The sequence below is a fragment of the Suillus subalutaceus genome, assembly GCF_016647625.1.
Source record: "Suillus subalutaceus strain FC151 chromosome Unknown DFJ58scaffold_81, whole genome shotgun sequence".
Taxonomy (NCBI): domain Eukaryota; kingdom Fungi; phylum Basidiomycota; class Agaricomycetes; order Boletales; family Suillaceae; genus Suillus; species Suillus subalutaceus.
In genome coordinates, this window is record NW_024540330.1 from 1 (window position 1) to 21,809 (window position 21,809).

Below are 21,809 nucleotides of genomic sequence, written 5' to 3' on the forward strand. Positions count from 1 at the left end.
GGGCTCAGTGCTGAGTGCAAGCTGTACATACACGTATTTCCATGGCGTCAGTGGTCGGTCGGCATAATAGATGTGTCGCCACTCTTATCCAGATCACATCGGTTATTTAACACTGCAAGATAGAATACTGCATATTCGGAGCATTAATTCAAACAATTGGAGACGATAGAAGTCAACAGGCGCGAAACCGACCCGATACATGATGGAAATGAAAGTGAATGTAAGCGAGAGCATGACAAGACATTAATATCATGTGCTTAAATACAGCCTTCAGCTACTTGCAATTGGGGCATGATCGACAGAAAGGAGCTCCACGGAACTACATACCTCTCATTGAGACCCGCAGCATCGATCAGGACGAATCTCTGGCCTGAATCGACTGGGTGGTGTTCAGAGGTACAAGTGGATCCCGTTGCATCGCCAGAGGTCTGCGCGAGCAGTGTGCGCGATTGTATTGACGACTAAACTTTTCCCCGAGGCAGTTTCGCCAAAGATTAACATTTCTTCCCTCGCAGGGCGCGTTTGCTATATTTAATCGGTAAGTATTGTCGCGGCTCATCCTACCCGCTTCATCTCCTAGACAGTCCGCTCCATCCTATCCAGCATCAGCGGAACCTTTGAAGGCGATGGAGGACACCCGAAGGCCGTGTATGACCTTGCAGGTGCTTCAAACGATTTCGCAAGGGAAGGGGCAAACTTCATAGGAGATGAGGGACGTGAGTGGGTGGGGGGCTTCATAGGAAATACGCTTCTTTCACCAAACTTTGGACTTCTCTTCCCGAATTTGGTGGCGATATGCTTCTCTCGCCTGAGTTTGTGGGAGATGCACGGCGCTCGTCAACAGTGCAGACAGCAGAGTCTAGCAAGAAGGGCAGTTTCTGTAGTGTGTTCCCCTCACTCGGGGCCAGAGGGTTGTAGAGGGTGCGACAGATAACCGCCTGAGCCTTGGCAGTGGCACCTGTGTCAAGAATGGGTCGGGTTGTAGTGAGTGCTGATTTGCGGCGCCCTTGGATGGCCTATAGGATAGAAATTAGTTGGAAACACATCACGGGAGAGAAATGGTAAGAAAAAAGGAAAGGAAGTTAAACGAGACAAGGGATTTAGTAAGTCTCACCTAATGATGTGTCACTGGTAAGGTCATGGCGTTGCGCAAGGAAAGGAAAGCGAGGAGAGGCAGGCGACGCCGTAGCAGGAAGGATCCAAGCAAATGTAATAAGCTCCCACACGCTGTATACCCTGTAAAAGCTCAAATCAATTCAATTCCAAAACGCCATCCAAACACTCTATCATACGCATATCCAACCCAGCTTCAACAAAGATAAAAATATACGCTCGCCTTCAATGTTCGTCTTCTTACTCATTAGCATCATCCCCGACCCCTGCGTTCTCCTCCTTGAACTTTCACTCCTCCCACAACTGTCGATCGAGAGGCGTGCTTTGCCAAAGACGACGAGGATTGAAAGCCTGCCAACGTACATGGTTTATTCATAAAGGTATCAGTGTAGGTATTATAGGCAGATAATCCACGCGCACCTTTCTTTCCAGAAACACAATTTTTCATGTTCAGATCACTGATCTCTGGGTAATAGAGGCGCACACTCTGCACGTCGGGTCGCGCCCAAAGGTAAACTGTCTCCTCGTCAATTGAGAATGCTACTACCTGTTCATTTGCCATCCGTTTCATCAGCCACAGCATCTTCAAGTGACAGCTCTATTCGCTGCCATTCATATGCATCGGGTTCGTTGATGAACGAGTTCGAACAAGATCTGGTTCGTTTGATTCAGCCTTTGTCATGCATGCAGGTCATGCGATCGTGCGGTTGCGAAACAACTCGTGTACCTAGCTTCGTCATCGACCACAAGAATGCCGCATCGGAATATGATTACAAAAGTGTGAAGTGTATCACAAGTACCACAATCAAGAACTATAAGTGCGGGACCAAACTAGTCCACGGCACCACTTTGTATGCGTCAGGAGGAAGATTGCGTAAAGTGAAGAACATGAGTACCAAGAGGACGGCACGAGTTGTGATGTACAATATGACAGATGCCAAAATAATCAACATATATGCGACCCTAACGACCATCGGTGCATGTAACATGGGATTCCAGAGAGAAGAAAGCCAGGGTGTGAAAGTTATAGCGACGGCACTCATGCGCCATAGCACCTGTTCCTGGTATGTGGGGAAGGAAAAAAAACCAAGCCATACAATGGATGCCGCCACATATGGTTGCCATAAACAATGCAGCAAGCAGAAGAACCCACATGTCCAAATCTTCGAGCTCAACGCTGCCATCAAATGTCGGAACTCGGAGCTTGTAAGATTTGGGAACGTCATCTGCGCCCAACAGTTCTCCAATTGTGATGAGGCCTGGAACCATGTATTCGTATCCTTCGACACTAAGGTAGACATAATCAGCAGCGGTATAATTGTAGAGGCGAATAGTACATACTTAGTAATGTGATCCTCTGGCCTTAACTCGGTCGACTTCCCAGTACACTGGATATGGGCATTGCACATCGAGAGGCTTGTTCCACCACACAGCATAAGTGAGGAAATTGAGGACCGCAAAAGCAAGCGTCCCTGTTTCGAGCTGGGTGGTTTCAAGGTGATAGATGGCACGTGTGATGAGCTGCATAACAAACCAAGCCACTTGAAAACATGATCAATCCTTTCGATATTGCATTGCCTTTGCTCCTGTCATAGATCTGCTTTTTCCGTTAGGGTAGGGACGTCGATACACTTGGCACGTATCAGGTTGAGGACCTCGTAAGGCTGTAGTGTGTGGTAGGGTTTCCCGTCCACATAAAGCATAAAACCACCCATCAGCACAAGAAGCTGTGCGTCTGAGTCCACGTGTAATCTAAGGATGCACATGAGTCAACGTTTAGATGAACACGAATCAGGCTTACCTTCAGATTGCTCTGAAACATAGGCCTTGAACAACTTTTTGAATGGCTTCGCAAGAGCACGAGTCTCTGGGGTGGGCGCTGGAGTAATATGAACCGCTGAAGGAACACCAGTATAGATGACGGTTCACCTTCGGGATTGCGCTAAGAGAAGCCGGATGCTATCATGATCTTGAGAAGCAGGCATGGAAGTCCATGAGGAGACGGATTCGGGGGTGCAAAATAGAATGTCGAGCTCACGTTCAACATATTGCCTCTGCAGTTGCTGCGATGGACCTATGATCTAAGGACGTGCATAGTGAGTTGTCGACGAAAATATTTAGTATCAGAAAGAATGATTCACTTTCAGACTGCTCCTGCGGCTTAGAAACCTCGAAATATCCCGATTCCGTGAACTGTCTTGTAACACGGTGAGCGCTGAACCATTGACGCATAGCCCATGTGACGATAAGTTCAGGAGCGATGAGCGCCATTATCATGACCCCAAGTCGGCGCCACAGCATAAGAAGGGGGCTGTCCTTGGGACTCGGAATATTAGGGTGGATGGCACTGTATATGCATGCGAATAGAGTGAGAACGGAGCTGGAGATGATGGACCATATGGTTATGGTTCTTGTCGTGAATGTACAATGAGGCGGCCTGGTTTGCCTGATGTTTGCAGCATGGCAACTTGGAAGTAAAGTTGCTAGCGCCCAACACCGCAATAAATCGAGTATAACCAGTTCAAGGCTTGTGACCATCTATGGCCAACCCTTGCCCCCGTCAATTTCTTGGCAAGGTCGTACTGAGTGTCTTGGAGTAATGCTGAGATCGTACAAAAGCGCTCGAGGGATTCCCACAGCCGCAACCCTGTTTTTTCGAACACTGACCATAAACGCTTCATCGACTCCGAACATCATGCTTCACTTTCATTACTATTGGTGGCTGCACAGGTTCACGATGATCCTGGAGTGGAAAAAGGTCCTGATCCTCAATCATACGCTGCACGTCTGAAATACAGTTTTGGGACCTCCAGACCTGTGGTATCCATCACCAAAACACACCAGCGGATCTCTACAAAGAAGATCTCAGATTTTTAGGTCCTTCCTTTCGATCAGGGCAGAACTAATCCCATGTCACATATCGCGATGCATCCTTTCAACTTGTAGGGTATTAATAGCCCCAACAATTTGCAGTTATGTTATCACGATGTGGAATACATCCTTTCTCGAACTACTTCTCGCCCATTTCGCTCAGACTGATATCCCCTCGACCGCGGCCGAATCAATCCAGTTTCACAGGTACATCTGCATGTGCAGGTCGTGTAGGGCGTACTGTCTTGCGTATCGATCGTACGTTTAGTTTCATTCTCATTCTTGTTGCCTGTTCAGCTGTTATCCGTACAGGTGATTTTCGCTCTAGCAGATTAATGCGACGAAGAAATACTCAAGTTGGGTTTGCATGGTCAAGCTCACCACTCCATGACACAGCACGAGACACTCGGCTAGATTTCGTCGACACGTCGTATAGTTGGACAGGTCTCTCAGCAGACTTGAGTGTGCCAAGTTTGCTATCTGAGATAATTCGCAGACAAAGGAACCTCCAACAAGCTGTTGGGTTCAGGGCAAGCTGCACGTTCTTGTAACTCCGTGTTGTCAGTGGCTGGTCGGCACGATAGACGCTAGTCCTGCCTTGCCACCTTCATCGATAATACAGATCACACTAGTCATAAGTTGGCACACATGCACGATAAAATTAAGAATATAGCGTGTTCGGAGCATAAGGAGGACAACCACCGTAGCGTATTCCTATCTGTCGGTGCGTGCGCAGTGGAACTCGAGCGGAAAGGCCATAGCACACGTGTGCATGTGCAGCATCGAGATACTTGCGTCATGTGCTTGGTTGAGGAATCAGCTCCTGGCTGATGTCTGAGTCTGCACCGCTTCGGCGTATACTATGTGTCATCTTCAAGGCTCCGTCAGCTAAAGTATAGTGGGTTTGAGGCAATGCTAAAATCCAGCGAACCGAGAATGTCATTGATCCTCTTCAGATAAACCTGTCGGCAAGGCACCTCCTGGGGCTTGGTGTGTCAGCTTGCAGTGGAAGGGGGGAATCGGAAGTCTTATCGATGATCCAGAACTCCACGCCAGGGGACGCAGATAATCCGAATAACCTGCACGCCCTAGCAGATAAATGTCGTATTGGCAGGTCATGAACCTAAGGATTTCGTGGGCGATACAGGACTCCAGGTTGTGGTGGCTATCCGGAAGACGCGTCACTGGGAGATGGGTCACCGGTAAGCTTATGGCATTGCGCAAGGAAAGAGAAGCAAAGATAGGCGGACTATGCGCAAGGAAGAGGCTAAAAAGATACGACGAGCTCCCCGTGTGCCCACGTATATGTACCCTGTATCAGCTCATAAAATTCAATTCAATTCAAAACGCCAACTGTACACTCCCATCATCTGCATATCTGACTCCCCACCTCAAAAAAATAAGCTATGCACTCACCATCTTCTCCTTCTCACTCACTCGCGTCCTCCAGAAATCAACCTTCACTCAACTTACAGCCGTCAATGGTGAGGCATGCTTCGCCAAAGACGACGAGGATTGAAAGCTTGCCAGCGTAAATGGTTAATTTCTAAAGATGTCGGTGTGTGTGGGTATTATAGGCAAATAAGTCACGCACCTTTCTTTTCGGAAACATTTGCAATGTCCGCGTGCAGAGTATTGATCTCTGGGTAATAGTGCATGCCGGGTCGCGTCCAAAGGTAACTGTCTCCTCATCGATCAAGGATGCTGCTACCTGCTCATCGGTCATCCGTTTCATCAGCCGCAGCGTACCAAATAACCCTATTTCGCTGTTGTCCATGGTGATGAGCAAGTTCAAGTAAGACTTGGACAGAGTTTGTTCGGTTCGCGTCATGCTACACGTGCAGGTCATGTGATCGCGACATAGCTCTATCATCGGCCATGGTCCACAAGAATGCTGCATCTGAATATCATTACAGAAGTATATGAAGTATATCACAAGTACCAGATCAATAACTATAAGTGCGGCACAAAACTAGTCCAAGACACCGCCTTGTATGCGTCAGGAGGAAGATCGCGCAAAGTGGTGAACATAAATACTAAGAGGACGGCACGAGCTGTGATGTACAACATGACGAATGCGAGACAAATCAGATCATATGCAAACCCCAGGATGTACTGTACCGAACCGGGTAAGAAGTAAACACGAAAACAAACCACAGGTGTGAAAGTTATAGCGACGGCACTGATGCGCCATAGCACCTGTTCCTGGTATGTGGGAAAGGCAAAAAACCAAGCCATACAATGGATGCCGCCAAATATGGTTGCCATAAGCAGTGCAGCAAGCCGAAGAACCGTCTTGCTCGAACCTTGGAGTTTGATGCTGCCATCAAATGTTGGAACTCGGAGCTTTCGAGATGTGGGAATATGAGGCAAGCCTATCAGTTCTGCAATTGGGGGCCGAATACTTGAGCCAAAATCCCAAACCGAGTGAAGCGGAGGACTGGATCCAAGATCCTAAACCAAGCGAATATACTGACACTAAGGCAGACATAATCAGCAGCGGTATAATTGTTGAGGCACGTACATACTCTTCATCAATGTGATCCTCTGGCCTTGACTCGGTTGACTTCCAGTACACTGGATGTGGACATTGCACATTGAGAGGTTTATTCCACCACACAGCATAAGTGAGGAAATTGAGAACTGCAAAAGCGAGTGTCCCCACTTCGAGCTGGGTGGTTTCGAGGCGATAGATAGCGCGGGTGATGAGCTGCATAATAAACCAGGCCACTTGAAGCATGATCAATCCTTTCGATATCGCATTGCCTTTGCTCTTGTCGTGGATCTGCTTTTCCGTTAGGGTAGGGGCGTCGATACACTCTTTACGTATCAGTTCGAGAATATAACCAGGACGTAGTGTAAGGTAGGGTTCCCCGTCCACGTAAAGCATGAAACCACCCATCAGCACAAAGAAGCTGTGCGTCTGAGTCCACGTATAATCTAAGGATGTACATGAGCCAACGTTCAGGTGAGCACGAATCGGGCTTACCTTCAGATTTCTCTGAGAAATAAGCCTTAATCGACCTTTTGACCCACCTCCCAAGATCACCAGGGAAACACCGAAGAAACACCGGCACAGAGGATACACCTTTAGCAAACACTACAAAAGGAGGCAAAAGAAGTGAAGGAAGCGATTTCCACGTTGCTCAGGTGCTTTAAAAGGGATACTTTTCTAAGGACATGAGTTGTGAGATGCAGTGTTTCCAAAAGCAGTGACAAACTCACCTTCACTGGCAGACTCTGGACGAACGCTGGGATACCCTGAGTCCTTGAACTGTCTTGTAACATGCCGAGCACTGAGCCATTGACGCATAGCCCATGTGACGAATCAGTTCAGGAGCAATTAGTGCCATTATCATGACCCCAAGTTGCCGTCGTATGATACCATGAGGACTGTCCTTGGGACTCGGAATATTGGCGTGAATGGCACTGTATATACAACGCAATAAGTGAGAACGGAGCTGGAGACGATCGTCCATATGGTTCTGGTCGTGAATGATGGGGCTTTGAAATTGGTCGCTAGTAGTAGTATTTGTTGTATTTGTTGTAGGTGAAGCTTGGATTACTCCAAAGAGGTAAAGGAAGACGCAAAGAAGTACTAGTAGTAAGCGCATTATCGGATGTCACCTTTGGGATGTATCGTATGCATCCTGTTCGCTATTTGTATGTTACTGGCGGGCGTCATCTCAAGGCAGTACAATGTACAATGAGGCGGCCTGGCTTGCCTGATGTTTTGTAGCATGGCAAGCGATGGGAACTTGGAAGTAATAATCGATCAAGTTACTAGCGCCCAACACTGCAATAAATCGAGTATAACCAGTTCAAGGCTTGTGACCATCATGATCTATGGCCAACCCTTGCCCCCGTCAATTTCTTGGCAAGGTCGTAGTACTGAGTGTCGTGGAGTATATTAATGCTGAGATCGTACAAAAGCGCTCGAGGGATTCCCACAGCCGCAACCCTGTTTTTTCGAACACTGACCATAAACGCTTCATCGGCTCAGGGGTTCAAACTCGCGCTTCACTTTCTTTACTATTTCTGGAATTCTGGTGGCCGCGCAGGTTCACGATGATCCTGGAGTGGAAAGGACCTCCAGACCTGTGGCATCCATCGCCAAACACATGTAGCGGATTCTCAATATCACAGACAGTATCTAGGAGACACGTATCTCAAACCCTCAGGATGTTTGACTCTCTTATAGGGAAGATCTCAGATTTTTAGGCCCTTCCTTTCGATCAGGGCGGAACATCCCATGTCACATATCACGATGCATCCTTTCAACTTGCAGTTAAGGGCATGGCCTATTCACTGCGGAAACGAGATTTTAGGCAGACCCTAATCAGAGGGAGACAGGCGCGTGTAACACGACTCTAAACGTACCTAGCTTGTAATCAGACGTAAATCCGAGATGTCGCAAATTTTGCTCGCTCGCTCCGGAGCAACACATGTAAACAGACACTTTTCCAACTTCGTCAACACGTCTATTCGGACCCCGTTTATTCTCTTCAAATACCTGCAATTCCACCACTAATCAACACCGCATATTCAATATTTCGACGTCTGTTTAGGTCGCGCTTGAAGCAAAGTAAGTTTGTCAAAATTTGTCTAAGTCCTGCGTTACAACCTGCTCTACTAGTACGGGAGTTTTGCTCACGTGACTGCATACAGTCCGACATGTCTAGATATCGATATCGTTATGTCCTCTTAGACCATACTACTCAAACACATCCGAACCCTGTATCGATCGACCAACATGGCTCCCCCTGTACGCTGCTACTGCAAAGTTACAAAGTGCAACGGCATTCTTGTTCCACCTCATGTTTTCGCTCGCATGAGCGCTCTGACTTACGCCAACGAACTCTTGCTGATCAGGCTAACTTTGCCCGGCGTGTCGGGCAACACATCATCTCACAGGGTGATGCAGATATTGAGCCAGTTCCTCGAGGATTTTCAGTTCTGTTACATGAACCTCCCCCTCCCTTGTCTCCGGAGTTTCATGACCCTTTGGAGGATGTTATATTGGATTACGGGGCACTTACAGATGTAGATTTTGGTATTGTGACATCCAGCGGCCCTCTACCCAACCTTGGTCCTAACATGCGCAGTCCCGAGGCTCTTATTGCCGCTGTTGACCACTTTGACGCGTATAACAATGCGACAGCTAGTGTTGCCGCGGCTCGGGCTTCAAGCCTGGCTGCAGCCGAAATTAAGGTGTGGCTGGTCAAGCCATCACAAATGAAAATCTTACGTAATCGAGGGCTTGGCTTGGCCAAATTAGCCATGGCTTGCAGCTCAAGCCAGCTGGCAGCCATTATATTTAGATATTGTATAAAAATAACCAATAAATTATTTTAAACACCTGTTCAGTGTCAATTGATGCCGTGTTATCGATCACACAGCAAAGCGTTAGTTTCGTATACTCGTTGTCATACAAGCTCACTTACTTCCAATGGGTCCGCAGAATGATGTGAGCGATTTGATGCCGAGGTTTGATTATGCACTGAGTCTGGATCAGCACAATTGCAGCATCGATCATGCGCGAAAGCTCACTGCAGCAGCAAAGCTGAAGAAGTTGCAGTGCACCCCACAGGCACAGGCGCAGAGGGGAGCGGAGATGGTGTATGTGTTGGATCGGCCATCAAAGTGGCGAAGTAGATTGGCGAGGATGGTGGGATTCAGGCCTGAGGTGAGAAGGTGAAGGAGAACGCGGTAGTGGGATAGCGGGATAGAGAATATCATCGATATCCGAAAGGGAGGTCTGTGTACGAACGTCGGGGGTTACTATGTCGAACAGGAGTTTTTGTTGATCAGAATCTACCACGGCACTTTGCTCAGAGAACGAATGGTACACTAAGAATAAGGCACCGACCTTGAGATGACCTAACAACTTTCGGCACTCGTCTTGGGTGACCAGCATACGGCCTGGACACTGACCCATACGAATAAGTGTGTGCAGAGCCATTACCATCGAGGCGAGCGAGCTGGGCTCACTGTGGAGTGGGATGGCTAACACCGAAGGTATGTGAATGATAAGGTTGTGTTGATGGGCTGGGCTGCGAGAATGTGGTCACGATGGGAGGCGTAGGCGGGCGACCTGGACGAGTGATCAAGGGCAGACACTCGCTGTAACATTAAATTAGATATAGGACCTTGCAGAGAACACCGCACCTACTCATCAACAATGGGCGACGAAAGATCAGCAGGCTGTTGAGGGGGATAGAGATGGTAGCTTGGACCACGTGTGCCTGGATCTGCGAATGGGAAGGCATTCTGAAGTGTTCATCAGGCCATTGTCAAGGAGAACAAGTAGGAAAGACGCACATGAGGCTCGCCTTGCTTTGATTGAATTCACTGCTCGGATTACTCCAGGTGTATGTGGTACCAACAATCTCCCTCTCGTGGGGCTGGAAGGTTGAGCTTGGCTTCCGGCTCAGTTGTCGTTGAGCCATCACCTGCGCAGAGGAGACGGATGCACCCCGAGGACGAAGGTCCTGCCATTCTGACCAATGAGCTGGGTATGGTACTGGTTGGGTATTTTCAAAACTTCAGAAGTCTCATCGGCCTAGTGGATTGTCAGAAATGGGCACGTCGAATCACGCCATGACTTACGATCCTCTCAACCTGTGATAAGATTCGTTGTTTTGGCTTCTTCTACATTCTCCTTGCGACCTGTAATCTGTTTGCAGATACAGTGAGAAATGGGGGGAGGAAAGATAAGTAAAATGAGTAACTACCTTGACCTTGGATTTCTGATGGACGGCCTTCTTCTTCTTCTTGCCTGCTTCCTTTTCCTTCTCATCAGCTTCGTCTGAGAAATCAACCTTAACACCGAGAGCATCGCGAAGTTTGTTAACGCCTGAACCCTGTGTGGGTCCCGTAAAACTCGACGTCAAAGAATGAGCGTATGAGGAAGTCGAAGACGTGGAGACATAGTCTCCTGATGATTTAGGTGTAGGTGGAGGGCGGCCACCAGTTGAGGATGGACGAGTGAGAACTGCAAATCGTACAGGATCATCCTTCCTGTGATTGAATAGTTGACGACTTGCTGGAGGGTCCCTCTGATGGGAAGTGGGGGTGTTACGGGGCGGAGATGAACTGCTTGTTGCATCGGAAATTGATTCAGGCTCAGTTGTGCGTCTCATGGGGATGGGATCTGTGTTGGGATTGAATAATTTGCCCTGCTGGGTCTGCTTTATGTGATGGTGGTGACGAGGGGGGGTAGATATCTTGAGGTGCCGTGATAAATCTTCCGGGTCTGCCTCTGGACGGGACACAATGACATGAGGTGCAAGAAGAGTCTTATGTGGAGATGTTGCTGCGCGAGAGTGGCGGGAAGGAACTGGTGGCGTCTTAGGATTTGAAAGTTGCAGACGAGATGAAGGCGTTCGCAGGGACGACTTGAACTAGATAAACAAAATAAAATTTTGTCAATGTGTTACATATGAAAAAGAAATAGAACATACACGGCATTTCTTCACTGGAAGGCAACCATGCGCTCTGCAAAATTGGTTGGCTGAGCGGGATCACAGTCCCTTGGCCTCCTTGAGGGCTTTGGCTCATCCATGACCTGTAGGCTGTAGCAGCTCAAGAGGCTTCAGGTACATTCTCTAAGACCGGGTTCAATGAAGTAAGTGGAGAAAGCATCTGCGACTGGCTATGCTCGGACATGGAACGTGACATCAAGTCGTGATGTCCGCTGCTCATCGACTGCCTTCAGCATTGCGTACAAACCATTATGCAACCCTGAAAACCCTTAATGATAATATATTCTTCAAAATACAAAAAGGAGGGTCACGCACTGAAGTCTGGAATACCGCATGAGATGCCTAAGCACAGATTCAGTGATACAGCTTTAATCGAGGGGGGAAAGACAGATCAATGCCGGCACCAGTGAGCACAACTACAAGGTTGTATTAGGGAAACCACGTCGGCAACGGTGTCATACTGAGGCAGTTTTTCCCTGAGATGAAGCCTTGTGTGTGACTCCTCCTGAGAGGTGCCGGATGTTGGTTGCCCAGTTAGAAAGACACGTTTGAGAATCACGAGGAAAACGAGTCAACGATTAAAGCTAGTCTAAGAAAAACAGAACGAGGAGCAAGACACTATGACAAGTATGGGTAGTAGAACGAGAAGCAAACATGAGCAAGAATGGAGTGAAAAAGCAAGCGTCAATGATCATACAACAACAGGGACATCTGGAACATCATCACATTCTTGCTCTGCGATGATTCTGAGAAGTGCCTCATATTCTGGAGTCTCGGGAGTGAATCCACCGATGGCAGAGGTCAAAAGATCACTGGAGCCAGATGACGAAGAATCACCAGAGCTTAGGGTGCACATCAAGTCATACTCCATGTCCTTCTGCGAGGCTTGCCAACCTTCAGTGAAGTTAAGTCGCTCTTTCTTCAGCGAAAACTTGACCATTTGTAAGGCCTCCATCAGAGGCGGGCTGATGCGATTTCTTCTCTTTGTGTATGTCTCACCGCTGGATGAAAAAATGCGTTCGCAGGGAACAGCAGACGCCTGTATGGGGAGATAGCCCATTGCGATTGAATAGATGGTCGGAAATATAGGCTGTGCAGTCTAGTCGACACATCATGATCAGCGAAATGTAATAGAGACATAGGACTCTTACCGTCCAAAACGCAAGTAAATTTGTTCCCCGTGGGCTGCGGACAGCCGTGCTGTAAGAGCTAAATTCCTGTTCTACCGTTTGGGTGCCACCCTCGTTGTGCAGCAGTAGATCTATGTCAGAAAGTCTATAGATTGTCGAGCCTAGTGTTGCAGTGCGTGTCTGGTGATCTGACCGTTCCAAGGGTAGAGAGAGTGCGGAGTCAGAGGTATCTCTCACTCTTTTCTTCCACATCTACAGCATATTAGATCAAAGTTGCACTTTTATGAAGGTAAATAAGTGCACCAGTTCAAGAATATAATCCCTGGCCTTGTTGACTTGGACCATGTCCCAGTTATCATTCATCCATGACAATGAATCGCAGGATCAATGACTGTATAAACACATGAGAATCAGCCTTGATTAAAAGAAACGCATGGGACTGACACATGGCGACTCCATATGCTCCCGTGTGGCTCATCCGCTCATGGTATTTATCAGTCCAAGTTAAACCGATGGCAACAAAAGGTGCCAAGTGCGCAAAGCGCTGCGCCAAGTCCTTCCACTTTTTGACCAGTCTTTCGAAAGCTGGAATGGCACAACTTAGCACAGGAGTGCTCTCACTGGACATGCTTTGCTGGACGGCATACGGTGCCTAATATAAAATGGTAAGTACGTCTCAATTTCGGACAATTTAAGGCTGACCTCTAGGACCACCTCAAGATCTTGCAAAATTTGCCATTCTACTGGCTCTAACTTCAGATGGGCTATAGCCCTTTGATCGTCAGCATCAAGGAAGTTGTCAACAGCCTGGGCTGCTGTTAAGCTAATGCCAAGGATTACGAAATGAGGCCTTACCTGATGAAGTATTCTTAAGCGATTAACCATGACGAAGGACGAGCCCCAACGTGTGGGCTCATCGCACAGCAGTTCAAGAATCGGGAGCATTATCTCCTCAAAATTGTCGTTTCGGAAAATCTTCGCATCATTGCCCGCGTGAATGATGTCTCTGAAGTTATCGCATTGTTTGTTTGACGCGCGAGCCGCATGCACAATGGACCTGGCCCGACAGAGAACGTCACCTTGCAGAGCCGTGATATACACTGCCTTGTCGAAAGAGCTGTTGCCAACTACAAAAGGACCTGGAACACCTGAAAGGTCAACAGTAGAATGCTCGTCCATGATGTGCTGCACACATATATTGATTATGTGTGGAAAGCATGGGACCCTGCGATCAACAGCATCGAATTTGATCCCTTGGCGCAGCAATTGGTGAGAAAGTTCTTCCATTGCAGTCTGGTTATTGGAAGCATTGTCAAGCGTCATGTGTCCCATCTAAACTGAGTCAGAGCATGTCAAACACCGCAAATAAACACTGACATTATGTGTCACACCAGCACGCTTGATCAGATTGAAGATTGTTGACCCAAGTGCCTTCCCCGTATGACTACCCGGCATGTAATGAAAAGCGATCAGAGTGCCCTTCAAAACGAGTGACGAATTGGCAGTTTCCCTTGCAAGCCAATGGGCAGTGAGTGCGAGGAAGGGGCGGAGCTTAGGATCTGACCAGAGGTCAGATGTGAACGAGATTTTTCCTTCGGTTTTCTATAAGGACATAAGACACTGTGTGTTATCAGTAGCTAAACACTTACTGCAAGGTCACATTTCAAGATTGGGAAGTAGTCACGCCATGCATCTATGATCAGCGAGCGAAATTTCGTGCGGCGAGGGATATCTGACTCCTTTAGATCTTGACGCATGAGACGGAGCAGTCGGCGAAACTCTGGACACTCGACAACGTTTATTGGCTGGAGATGACCATCAATAATGTTCCATGGAGAATAGATACTACTCACCTGGTCGTCGGCTATGATGAATCTAATGATATGTCGGTGCATCTCATCGACTGAAAAGTCCGGCAAAACAGCTTCTGACTGTGCAGGCAGCGAATTGTTGCATACGGGATTGGGGGGAACACCAAGTGTCTCAATTGTGCAATCTGGGTCCTGGCTGAGCCTTTCACGCATCTGCAAGATGGTCCAGCCCTCGTCGAGTCGGGATTGCACCTCATTGATCAAGATTGGCCAGGCCACTGGGCCCCGGTGCTCACATTCTGCTAGGTAGAGGTCCATGTGATAGACGTGCACGTGGGTGCAAAGAGTGCCTGTGGTTGAACTAGCAGCGTACATCTGAATTTTCCATGAAGGGTCTTTCTTATGTATATCCCTGTTGGAGGAGTGAGATTGACAAAACACTCCCAGACATGACACTTACTCGCAGGGGATACAGGTACGTTTAAGTGATGCCTCTGTCCTATAGAAGTGGGGGATGTCGACAACTGCCCCTCCCTTTCGTTTTCTTTTCCCGTCATGGGTGGCCAAAGGATTGGATGGAGTCGTAGCAAAGGGATTCACTAAGGTCGTGGCACAGGGATTAGTTGGGGCGGTGGCCAAGGGATTGATTGGGGCGGTGGCCAAGGGACTGATTGGAGTAGAATCGAGGGCACCGTCACCTGTCTGAAGTGGGCTAAGGGCTGGATTAGGTGCAACTATAATGGGAGCACCATCCTCCTCATCATCGGCACTGATTTCGTTGATGTTGAAAAATTCAGCATCGCCATCTTCATATCTTCGAGGATGCTGACGCTCTTGTTGAGGGCATCGGAGGGCAGTGGAAATTGCTGCAGTAGTATTGGTGGTTGCTGCAGCAGCAGCGGTAGTGGTGGGATTGGGAGTAGCAGCCGGGGCGTCAGCCTGAGTAGCATTGGCATTTTTTCGATTTCTGCCGCGACGGTTCATATTAGTGATAATAGAGCTATAGATACAACAAGCGAATCACCTGTATATATATATAAAAGCTTTCTGGGGAGACCCAGGGGAAGACCCAGGAAAATCCCAACGTGCGTGGTGGGGAAAAATCAGTTACATCTGGACTTGATGCTCACCAGGATATTTAGGGTTGCAGGGTCTGATCAGTGATCACTATAGCATTAATAGAGATACGCAAACAGGACAATGGAACGCACACTAGTACATAATATCAGCTGTCTTCAAAGCATGAAAATCCCAATGTGCGTGGTGGGGAAAAACCGGTGACACCTGGACTTGATGCTTGCCAGGATATTTAGGGTTGCAGGGTCTGATCAGTAATCACTATAGCATTAATAGGAATACGCAAACAGGACAATAGAACGCACACTGGTACATAATATCAGCTGTCTTCGACAGCATCACAAGTGAAAGGTCCCTAGGCTGTGCTGCATGCCATAGTCTTGAATGTTAGGTAGGGGGTGCATGATGAGTCCGTGAGTAGAAAAGCATAGGCTGAGTTGTTGCTTGGGCTGTGATCATGAGGCTCAAGGCTGATGAAATCCGATAATGATCAAGATTTGACGATTTGGAGCCTGCAGCAAGTTGGCAGCAAGTTGGAAGATAAGAGACACGTGGGAGTTGCTCAGAGAGGAGTCAGCTGGACGTGCATATTACATGTACAAACAATTTTGGTTTGATTTCGGTTGTCTAATAATATCGTGCATGCTCCACCTGAGCTCATCTACAAATCTACAGATAATGCCTAGGAACGAAAGCCACTACGAGTCTTAACCAGTCGCCATACCCAAATCCTGTTGAACCCTCCATGTTGGCAATCTGACGGTATCCATAGTTTCAGAAACAAATCAAAATATATACATCCATCATACTATGCAACAAGTTTCTTTTTCTGATGTGAGGTAGAAGTAGTTGAAGGTGGTAGGGGGCCATTGCGAGGACGTAAACTAGGTTCAAGAATCATGAGTGTAAGAAGATTAAAAAATCATGTACTCACACACGAGTTGATTTATGAACAGGTGTTGGTTTTGGCAGGCACAGCAACACCGCCTCAGCCACCGAGTGAATGTTGGAGGTTGGAGAATGTATAACAGGGTCATTGGGCTGGATGAAATCCAGCAAGCCAATTTCTGTGGTGCGAAGTCCGCGAAGCATTGAGCGAAGATAATCATAGTCGGGATCTTCTGAGAACGAAAGGGACCGCGAGTAGACAAGAATGTTTGCAAATTCAGAAGGAATACCATCACATAAATCTGCAATGGTTGTGTCCACTTTGCGCTTGAGTATGTCAGAGGTGGAGAGCTTCTCATGGTTGCTAGTTAGCCATGGAAGGGAGCCAAGTAAGAAATAGATCAACATATATGCAAACGACTCAAGGTCATCACGGCGGCCTGGCTCCAAGCCCAAGTGGTTGTTGATTGAAGCGAAGGCAGGAGTGCCTGTGAGAGGGTGCCCCCTGCGAAATGGTATGTGTGTTTCGGTTGCAGTGTTCCAGTACATCTTTGTGATACCAAAATCGACGACAAAGAGAGTTTGCGTTGAATCGCCAAGACCCACTTAAATGTTCTGTGGCTTGATATCGCCGTGAATGTAGCCATATGAGTGAATGTACTCAAGGCATGAAAGCTGGGAAATATGTTAGCATCTGCAACGACCCACTCAAAGTGACGTACCAGCTGGTCTCCTATATTCACGACAGTGTGAAGGCTGAATTGTCGGTTGCGTGTCTTGAAGATATCATGCAATGATGGGCCAAGGAGTTCAAGAGCCAAAGCGTGATATGTCGATTCCCTACCGAACCAAATGACATGGGGGATCCCAACTCCATTTCCAAGTCGTTTCAGAATTTTGTATTCGCGCTCCACAGAAGATGGGCGAGAGGTGAGGGGCTCAAGTTTGATGGCAACTACATCATCATTGAGGAAGTTCTGTGCGTGGTATACAACAGCTAGTAAGTGAGGCTTAGCGAGTCTATGCATTGGATATCAACATCATGTTACAACGTACCATATGACCCAGATCCCAGAATCTTTCCCAGCCTAAATCTTCCGTCAACTCGAGCTGGGACTTTACTCATGCTGTGAAGCCTGCGATAGGTAAGGACAAATACAATATATTCAACAACAGATGGTTGAATGATAGGGTATGCGTGTGCACTGCGTAGGAAGTGAATACAAACACCATCAGCAATGAGATTATTAGTAATGAAAACAAACCTTAGCTTGAGCCAGCGTGTGTGGCTAGCCAGCTGAACAGAGCTGGATATAGGTAGCTTAACTCACCAGGAGAGCCGAACTGCTGACAAACTGACAAAAGCCGAGCTCGAACCGGTCCGAGTCGAGCTGCGGCAACACTAGCGACAGCTGGAGAAGACCACACGGATCTTTCGCACCTCCCTCACCATCTGCTAGTAATATACGCACTTGTCTCGTGGCTTCACCTTCAGTTTCACCTTCCACGAGTTGCATGCAATGCACTCCTTGCGATACTGGCTTGCATTTTACTCTCGATTGCACCCGCCATCGACACTCCTTTTATAACACTTCAATCCAGCAATCGGGTACTTGGTGTGGACAAGACTATCTACACTCTTCCTGTTTGCCCTTCTTGCCACGAAGTTTTCCCTCCTGCTGGTTCAGTGCATACCATGGATACCTTCCGATCTGCCTCGATGATCTTTTCCTGTCAAAACACACTCTGCGGGGTAACCAACGAGCAGTCAAGTCCCCGGTGATAAAATATCCTTATCTCCCACTCTCCGAACAGCTGAAATCTCTCTTGAAGATACCTGGCTTAGAAGCATTACTGGATGGCTCGCCTTGAAGTGTTTGCACTTGTGCTGTAAGTGCATTGTTTGAGGTCGTAATATTACTACAAAACTGTTGTATGCTTTCAGACAGATGCAGCAATTCGCTGGCACTGGCAGTTCTACCCTGTGGACCCGAGTACTCCATGTCTCCAGTTTGGTCCTGGAAAAGCAAGCTGCCACGTTGGTATGGGTATGTTCCCGCACCGTGTGATTGATGAGGTCGTGCAAACTGATCATAGTCAGGGTCGTGGCCTCCACCTGGTGCCAAGGACTGCGAGCGAGAACACAGCTCACTGCCTGATGAGAAAGGAGTGTGCAAGTTTCCATGACCAAGGTATGGTGTACCGGCCGGCTGGGGGTTCATATAATTATTGACACCATGCATAGACAGGGAAGGTGTACGCTGCTCGTTGTGCCTGGGGATGAATGGGGTTTCTGGTAGGTTGTTATTGCCCAACGGTCTTCCCATATTCTCATTTACACCGTCTTCCCCTGGCTAATAATATGTGAGTTTTCTGTGTTCGCATTGAATTGATTCTGACAAGTTTACCATTGCAGGATTGGGCAGCCGTGGTCCACTGAAGTACTCATCGTGCTGCGGCAAGTCGTCGTTGAGCAAGTTGAGTGGGACGGCCCAGGATGAGGCTGGCCAAATTGGTGTGGACCACTCATTTGAGACTGGCGGTCTTGACTAATGCCGTGTTGGTTAGGATACATGGGGGCACCGCTAGGGCGTCTCTGTGGGCCTTGGGATCCATGCATCGTGGATGTGGGGTGTGGAGAACGAAGGGAAGAGCAAGCGAGAAGCTATGGGCAAGCGCATGGCAAATCCTAGGAAGCATATGGAGCATATGGACCTCTTGTACTATATCCTTTGCAGAGTCTAATCAGAACTATTTTGTATATGTATGCAGACATAATTCAGATGTGCAAGTCATGTTTTCCGATATGATCCTATTGTCGGATTAGATACACAGATAACTAATTCTACCTCTGCAAAATTTATGTGTCCAGTGTCGGATTAGAGCCAGCACTGTGTACCTCTCGCTAGTCTAGCGCTTCGGGATTTGCGTTGTATGCGATGTCTGTTTATATTCCGCATATATGGTCTGTCCCTACACTAATCCGGCCTGACTATTTTCTCGTTTCCGCAGTGATATTGTTATCATGACATGTGGCACTCTTCCTTTCTCGAATAACTTCTCGCCCATTTCGCTCAGACTGATCCACGACATCCTCTCGATCGTGGTCGAATCGACCCAGTTTCACAGGTACATCTGCATGGTGGTGCAGGGCGTACTGTCTTGCGTATCAATCGTACGTTTAGTTTCATTCTCATTCTCATTCTTGTTACCTGTTCAGCTGCATCAGGAAAACTCTCCCAAGGCAAATTAGCCAAAATTCACATAAAGTCATAACATTCACATAATCACAGGTGTTTATGAATAAAGTCACTAAGGATGATAATTTAGATGTGATTATTTTAATGCAAACGAATGATTAGCAAGAGTTATCGAGAATTATCTGAACATTGAAAAAGTTGGTCTATCTATGTATGAGTTCAACCAGAAGGTGTCACAGGCTCACAGCCCTCAAGCACTGTATCACTCGTCCACTCTCGCGGGGCCATAACACTAAACCTTGGTATAAGGTGGACACTGCGCTCAATTTCCGGCTTGAATTCAACAAAACCATTCAACATATATAAGGTGAGTAGGAACTTGAACACGGACCATTGGGGGAAGAGCAGTGGCATTGATTTCGGTGGTAAGGCGAAGATGACTCGGATTCGGACTTAACCCGACGGTGCAGATATTAATTCTTGGATAAGGGCGAGGATACTGTGTATGTAGGATCAAGTGAGTGAGATGTACTGCGGAAAAGAACAACGCTTCGGTTCCTTCCGGCGCCTTCCACACTGAAATTTTTGAAAATCGAACCACCTAAATTAATAATTATAGAGCTCCCACGCTTGAATTCAACAGTCCATTTTTCACCCAACTTGCGCCACGCCGCATCTGGATTCTACACTCATCTAACTTCCAAGTCTTGAAGCTTCATCAGTGCATGCACCGTCCACTGCACCAAACTCCACTCGTCCTTCTCTGGTGATTGAAGGTACATTTTTGGCGCCTACGCCCTCTTATGGCTACCATCGTCTTTCTCCACCAAAGCCTGCCTTCCCTCTGCAGCACATGGCCTCTCTTGTCTCCGCGCCACGCAGTGCTCACGCCACGCTCCAGCAAGTTTAAACCTTCTTCCTGCTTTTCTTTTCTTTTCTTTGCCTTTCTTTTTCTCTTCGAAACTTTCGTGACCCTAGGTGACTCAAGACACTTCGACTACGCCTACCGTTACACTATTTTCGGCAGTCTTCCAAACCCCACCATGAGGGACGCCAACATTTTTGCATTTTGGAAGGCCATGCCTCGAATGGTAAGTTCCATAGCTATTATCTTCAGCTAAAACCTAAACAGACAATATTTTTAACAGAGCTGGTCTCCGCGTAACCTCTACAACCTCTGGAGGCGGTCCTGTGGTGCTGAGGCCGAGGCCATTGACTTCACTCGCTCGCCTAAGACGCTGTTTCAGCAGCGTTGGATCTCGAAAGCACTCGTACGTGCGTACCACGGTTGCCTAGGTGGAGCGACGCATTGACGTGTTCATTTTTCGGTGCTGCTTCGCCTCATAGTGTCTATGAGGCACGGAGACTCGTCGTTCATGGATCTGTCCTGCTAAATGGCAAAAAGGTGCGCCTGGTATTAGCTTCGATATACTAATGCGCATCTACAGCATATGAATGCCGACGCACGTCTAGCCCCAGGCGATGTGGTCTCCGTTGACCCTGCAGCTATTCGTTTCCTCCAGGACCCTGAGTCTACGCTGTCCTCGTTGACACCTTTCAACCTTCCTCCATATGCGTCTCTCTTCGTTTTCATTCCTGCCTATGCAGAGGTCTCCTTCTCCACATGCAGTGCCATATACGTTCGCCACCCAACGGCACGCCCAGGATACAGTGAAATTCCAACACCTTCGACGCCGACGGTGAAGTCATTCGGCTTGCATGGGAATGGTACGCAAAGATGCGTCCAAGGACGAGGAGTAAGAAACAAATGGCGAGGGAACCAAAGAACAGATCAAAAACGCAGCTCCACCCGCACCGCCCACTTTAGGTAGCAGCACACCTCACTACTTTAAAATCGGCCGCTATCGAGGCTTCCACCCAAAAATTATCATTTCATTTCGTTCTCGCTACCGCTACTAAGACGGATGCACAACAGTTGTTCAATGCTCGAGCACTCATTTTCATAGGTGTTACATGCTCCCCTACTAACCGCTCTCCACATTCAGGTCCTCTGCTTCAGGCTTGTGCTTACTTTGCTTGTAGGAAGTTGATGTATAGCGGCGCTGCTAGTAGCCACGCTAGCGAGCTGGAAGCATTTGCGAAACTAGTTACTGTTGTCATATGTCCGTCGTTGGTCATAGCATACAAATTAGCCTACCCATACACCCATTTTTAATCAAAGACTAGTTTTTTTCCCCCTGTAATGCTGTCTGATTTGGTCGGATCTGATCATCC

The 21,809-nt window shown here is 47.8% G+C and overlaps 6 protein-coding genes across 6 annotated transcripts; 2 read left to right on the top strand and 4 right to left on the bottom strand.

The window, feature by feature from the left end:
* Positions 1 to 2,454: 2,454 nt before the first annotated feature.
* Positions 2,455 to 5,104, bottom strand: DFJ58DRAFT_906805 (uncharacterized protein; the record flags this gene model as incomplete). The annotated part of the gene is made up of 5 exons (XM_041395030.1): positions 4,916 to 5,104; positions 4,727 to 4,855; positions 3,319 to 3,550; positions 2,736 to 2,840; positions 2,455 to 2,634 (listed from the first exon to the last, which is right to left on the bottom strand). Exons 2-5 carry the CDS (start codon positions 4,765 to 4,767, stop codon positions 2,455 to 2,457), a joined length of 558 nt encoding a protein of 185 aa, XP_041241972.1. The 5' UTR covers positions 4,768 to 4,855; positions 4,916 to 5,104.
* A 221-nt stretch (positions 5,105 to 5,325) lies between these two features.
* Positions 5,326 to 7,297, bottom strand: DFJ58DRAFT_842982 (uncharacterized protein; the record flags this gene model as incomplete). The annotated part of the gene is made up of 8 exons (XM_041392900.1): positions 5,326 to 5,354; positions 5,458 to 5,530; positions 5,579 to 5,816; positions 5,939 to 6,099; positions 6,139 to 6,438; positions 6,509 to 6,924; positions 6,974 to 7,084; positions 7,210 to 7,297. The coding sequence occupies 8 exons, from the start codon at positions 7,295 to 7,297 to the stop codon at positions 5,326 to 5,328; spliced, it is 1,416 nt and encodes a 471-aa protein (XP_041241973.1).
* A 1,590-nt stretch (positions 7,298 to 8,887) lies between these two features.
* Positions 8,888 to 11,225, bottom strand: DFJ58DRAFT_890873 (uncharacterized protein; the record flags this gene model as incomplete). The annotated part of the gene is made up of 11 exons (XM_041394742.1): positions 8,888 to 8,986; positions 9,024 to 9,178; positions 9,233 to 9,285; positions 9,429 to 9,490; positions 9,535 to 9,742; positions 9,976 to 10,078; positions 10,157 to 10,254; positions 10,306 to 10,436; positions 10,460 to 10,546; positions 10,594 to 10,605; positions 10,719 to 11,225. Coding segments are annotated over 11 exons (1,515 nt in total), but the record flags the coding sequence as incomplete, so codon positions are not given.
* A 4,930-nt stretch (positions 11,226 to 16,155) lies between these two features.
* On the bottom strand, positions 16,156 to 17,500 carry DFJ58DRAFT_717107 (protein kinase; the record flags this gene model as incomplete). Its single annotated transcript, XM_041384323.1, has 4 exons — positions 16,156 to 16,242; positions 16,516 to 16,979; positions 17,093 to 17,371; positions 17,431 to 17,500. The coding sequence occupies 4 exons, from the start codon at positions 17,498 to 17,500 to the stop codon at positions 16,156 to 16,158; spliced, it is 900 nt and encodes a 299-aa protein (XP_041241975.1).
* Positions 17,501 to 18,232: 732 nt separating this feature from the next.
* DFJ58DRAFT_842985 (uncharacterized protein) lies at positions 18,233 to 19,119 on the top strand (the record flags this gene model as incomplete). Its single annotated transcript, XM_041392901.1, has 6 exons — positions 18,233 to 18,264; positions 18,320 to 18,422; positions 18,472 to 18,543; positions 18,624 to 18,670; positions 18,791 to 18,815; positions 18,964 to 19,119. The coding sequence occupies 6 exons, from the start codon at positions 18,233 to 18,235 to the stop codon at positions 19,117 to 19,119; spliced, it is 435 nt and encodes a 144-aa protein (XP_041241976.1).
* Positions 19,120 to 20,617: 1,498 nt separating this feature from the next.
* Positions 20,618 to 21,750, top strand: DFJ58DRAFT_842986 (uncharacterized protein; the record flags this gene model as incomplete). Its single annotated transcript, XM_041392902.1, is given in 6 exon segments — positions 20,618 to 20,665; positions 20,723 to 20,845; positions 20,871 to 20,902; positions 20,922 to 20,979; positions 21,023 to 21,302; positions 21,581 to 21,750. 6 exon segments carry the CDS (start codon positions 20,618 to 20,620, stop codon positions 21,748 to 21,750), a joined length of 711 nt encoding a protein of 236 aa, XP_041241977.1.
* Positions 21,751 to 21,809: the final 59 nt, after the last annotated feature.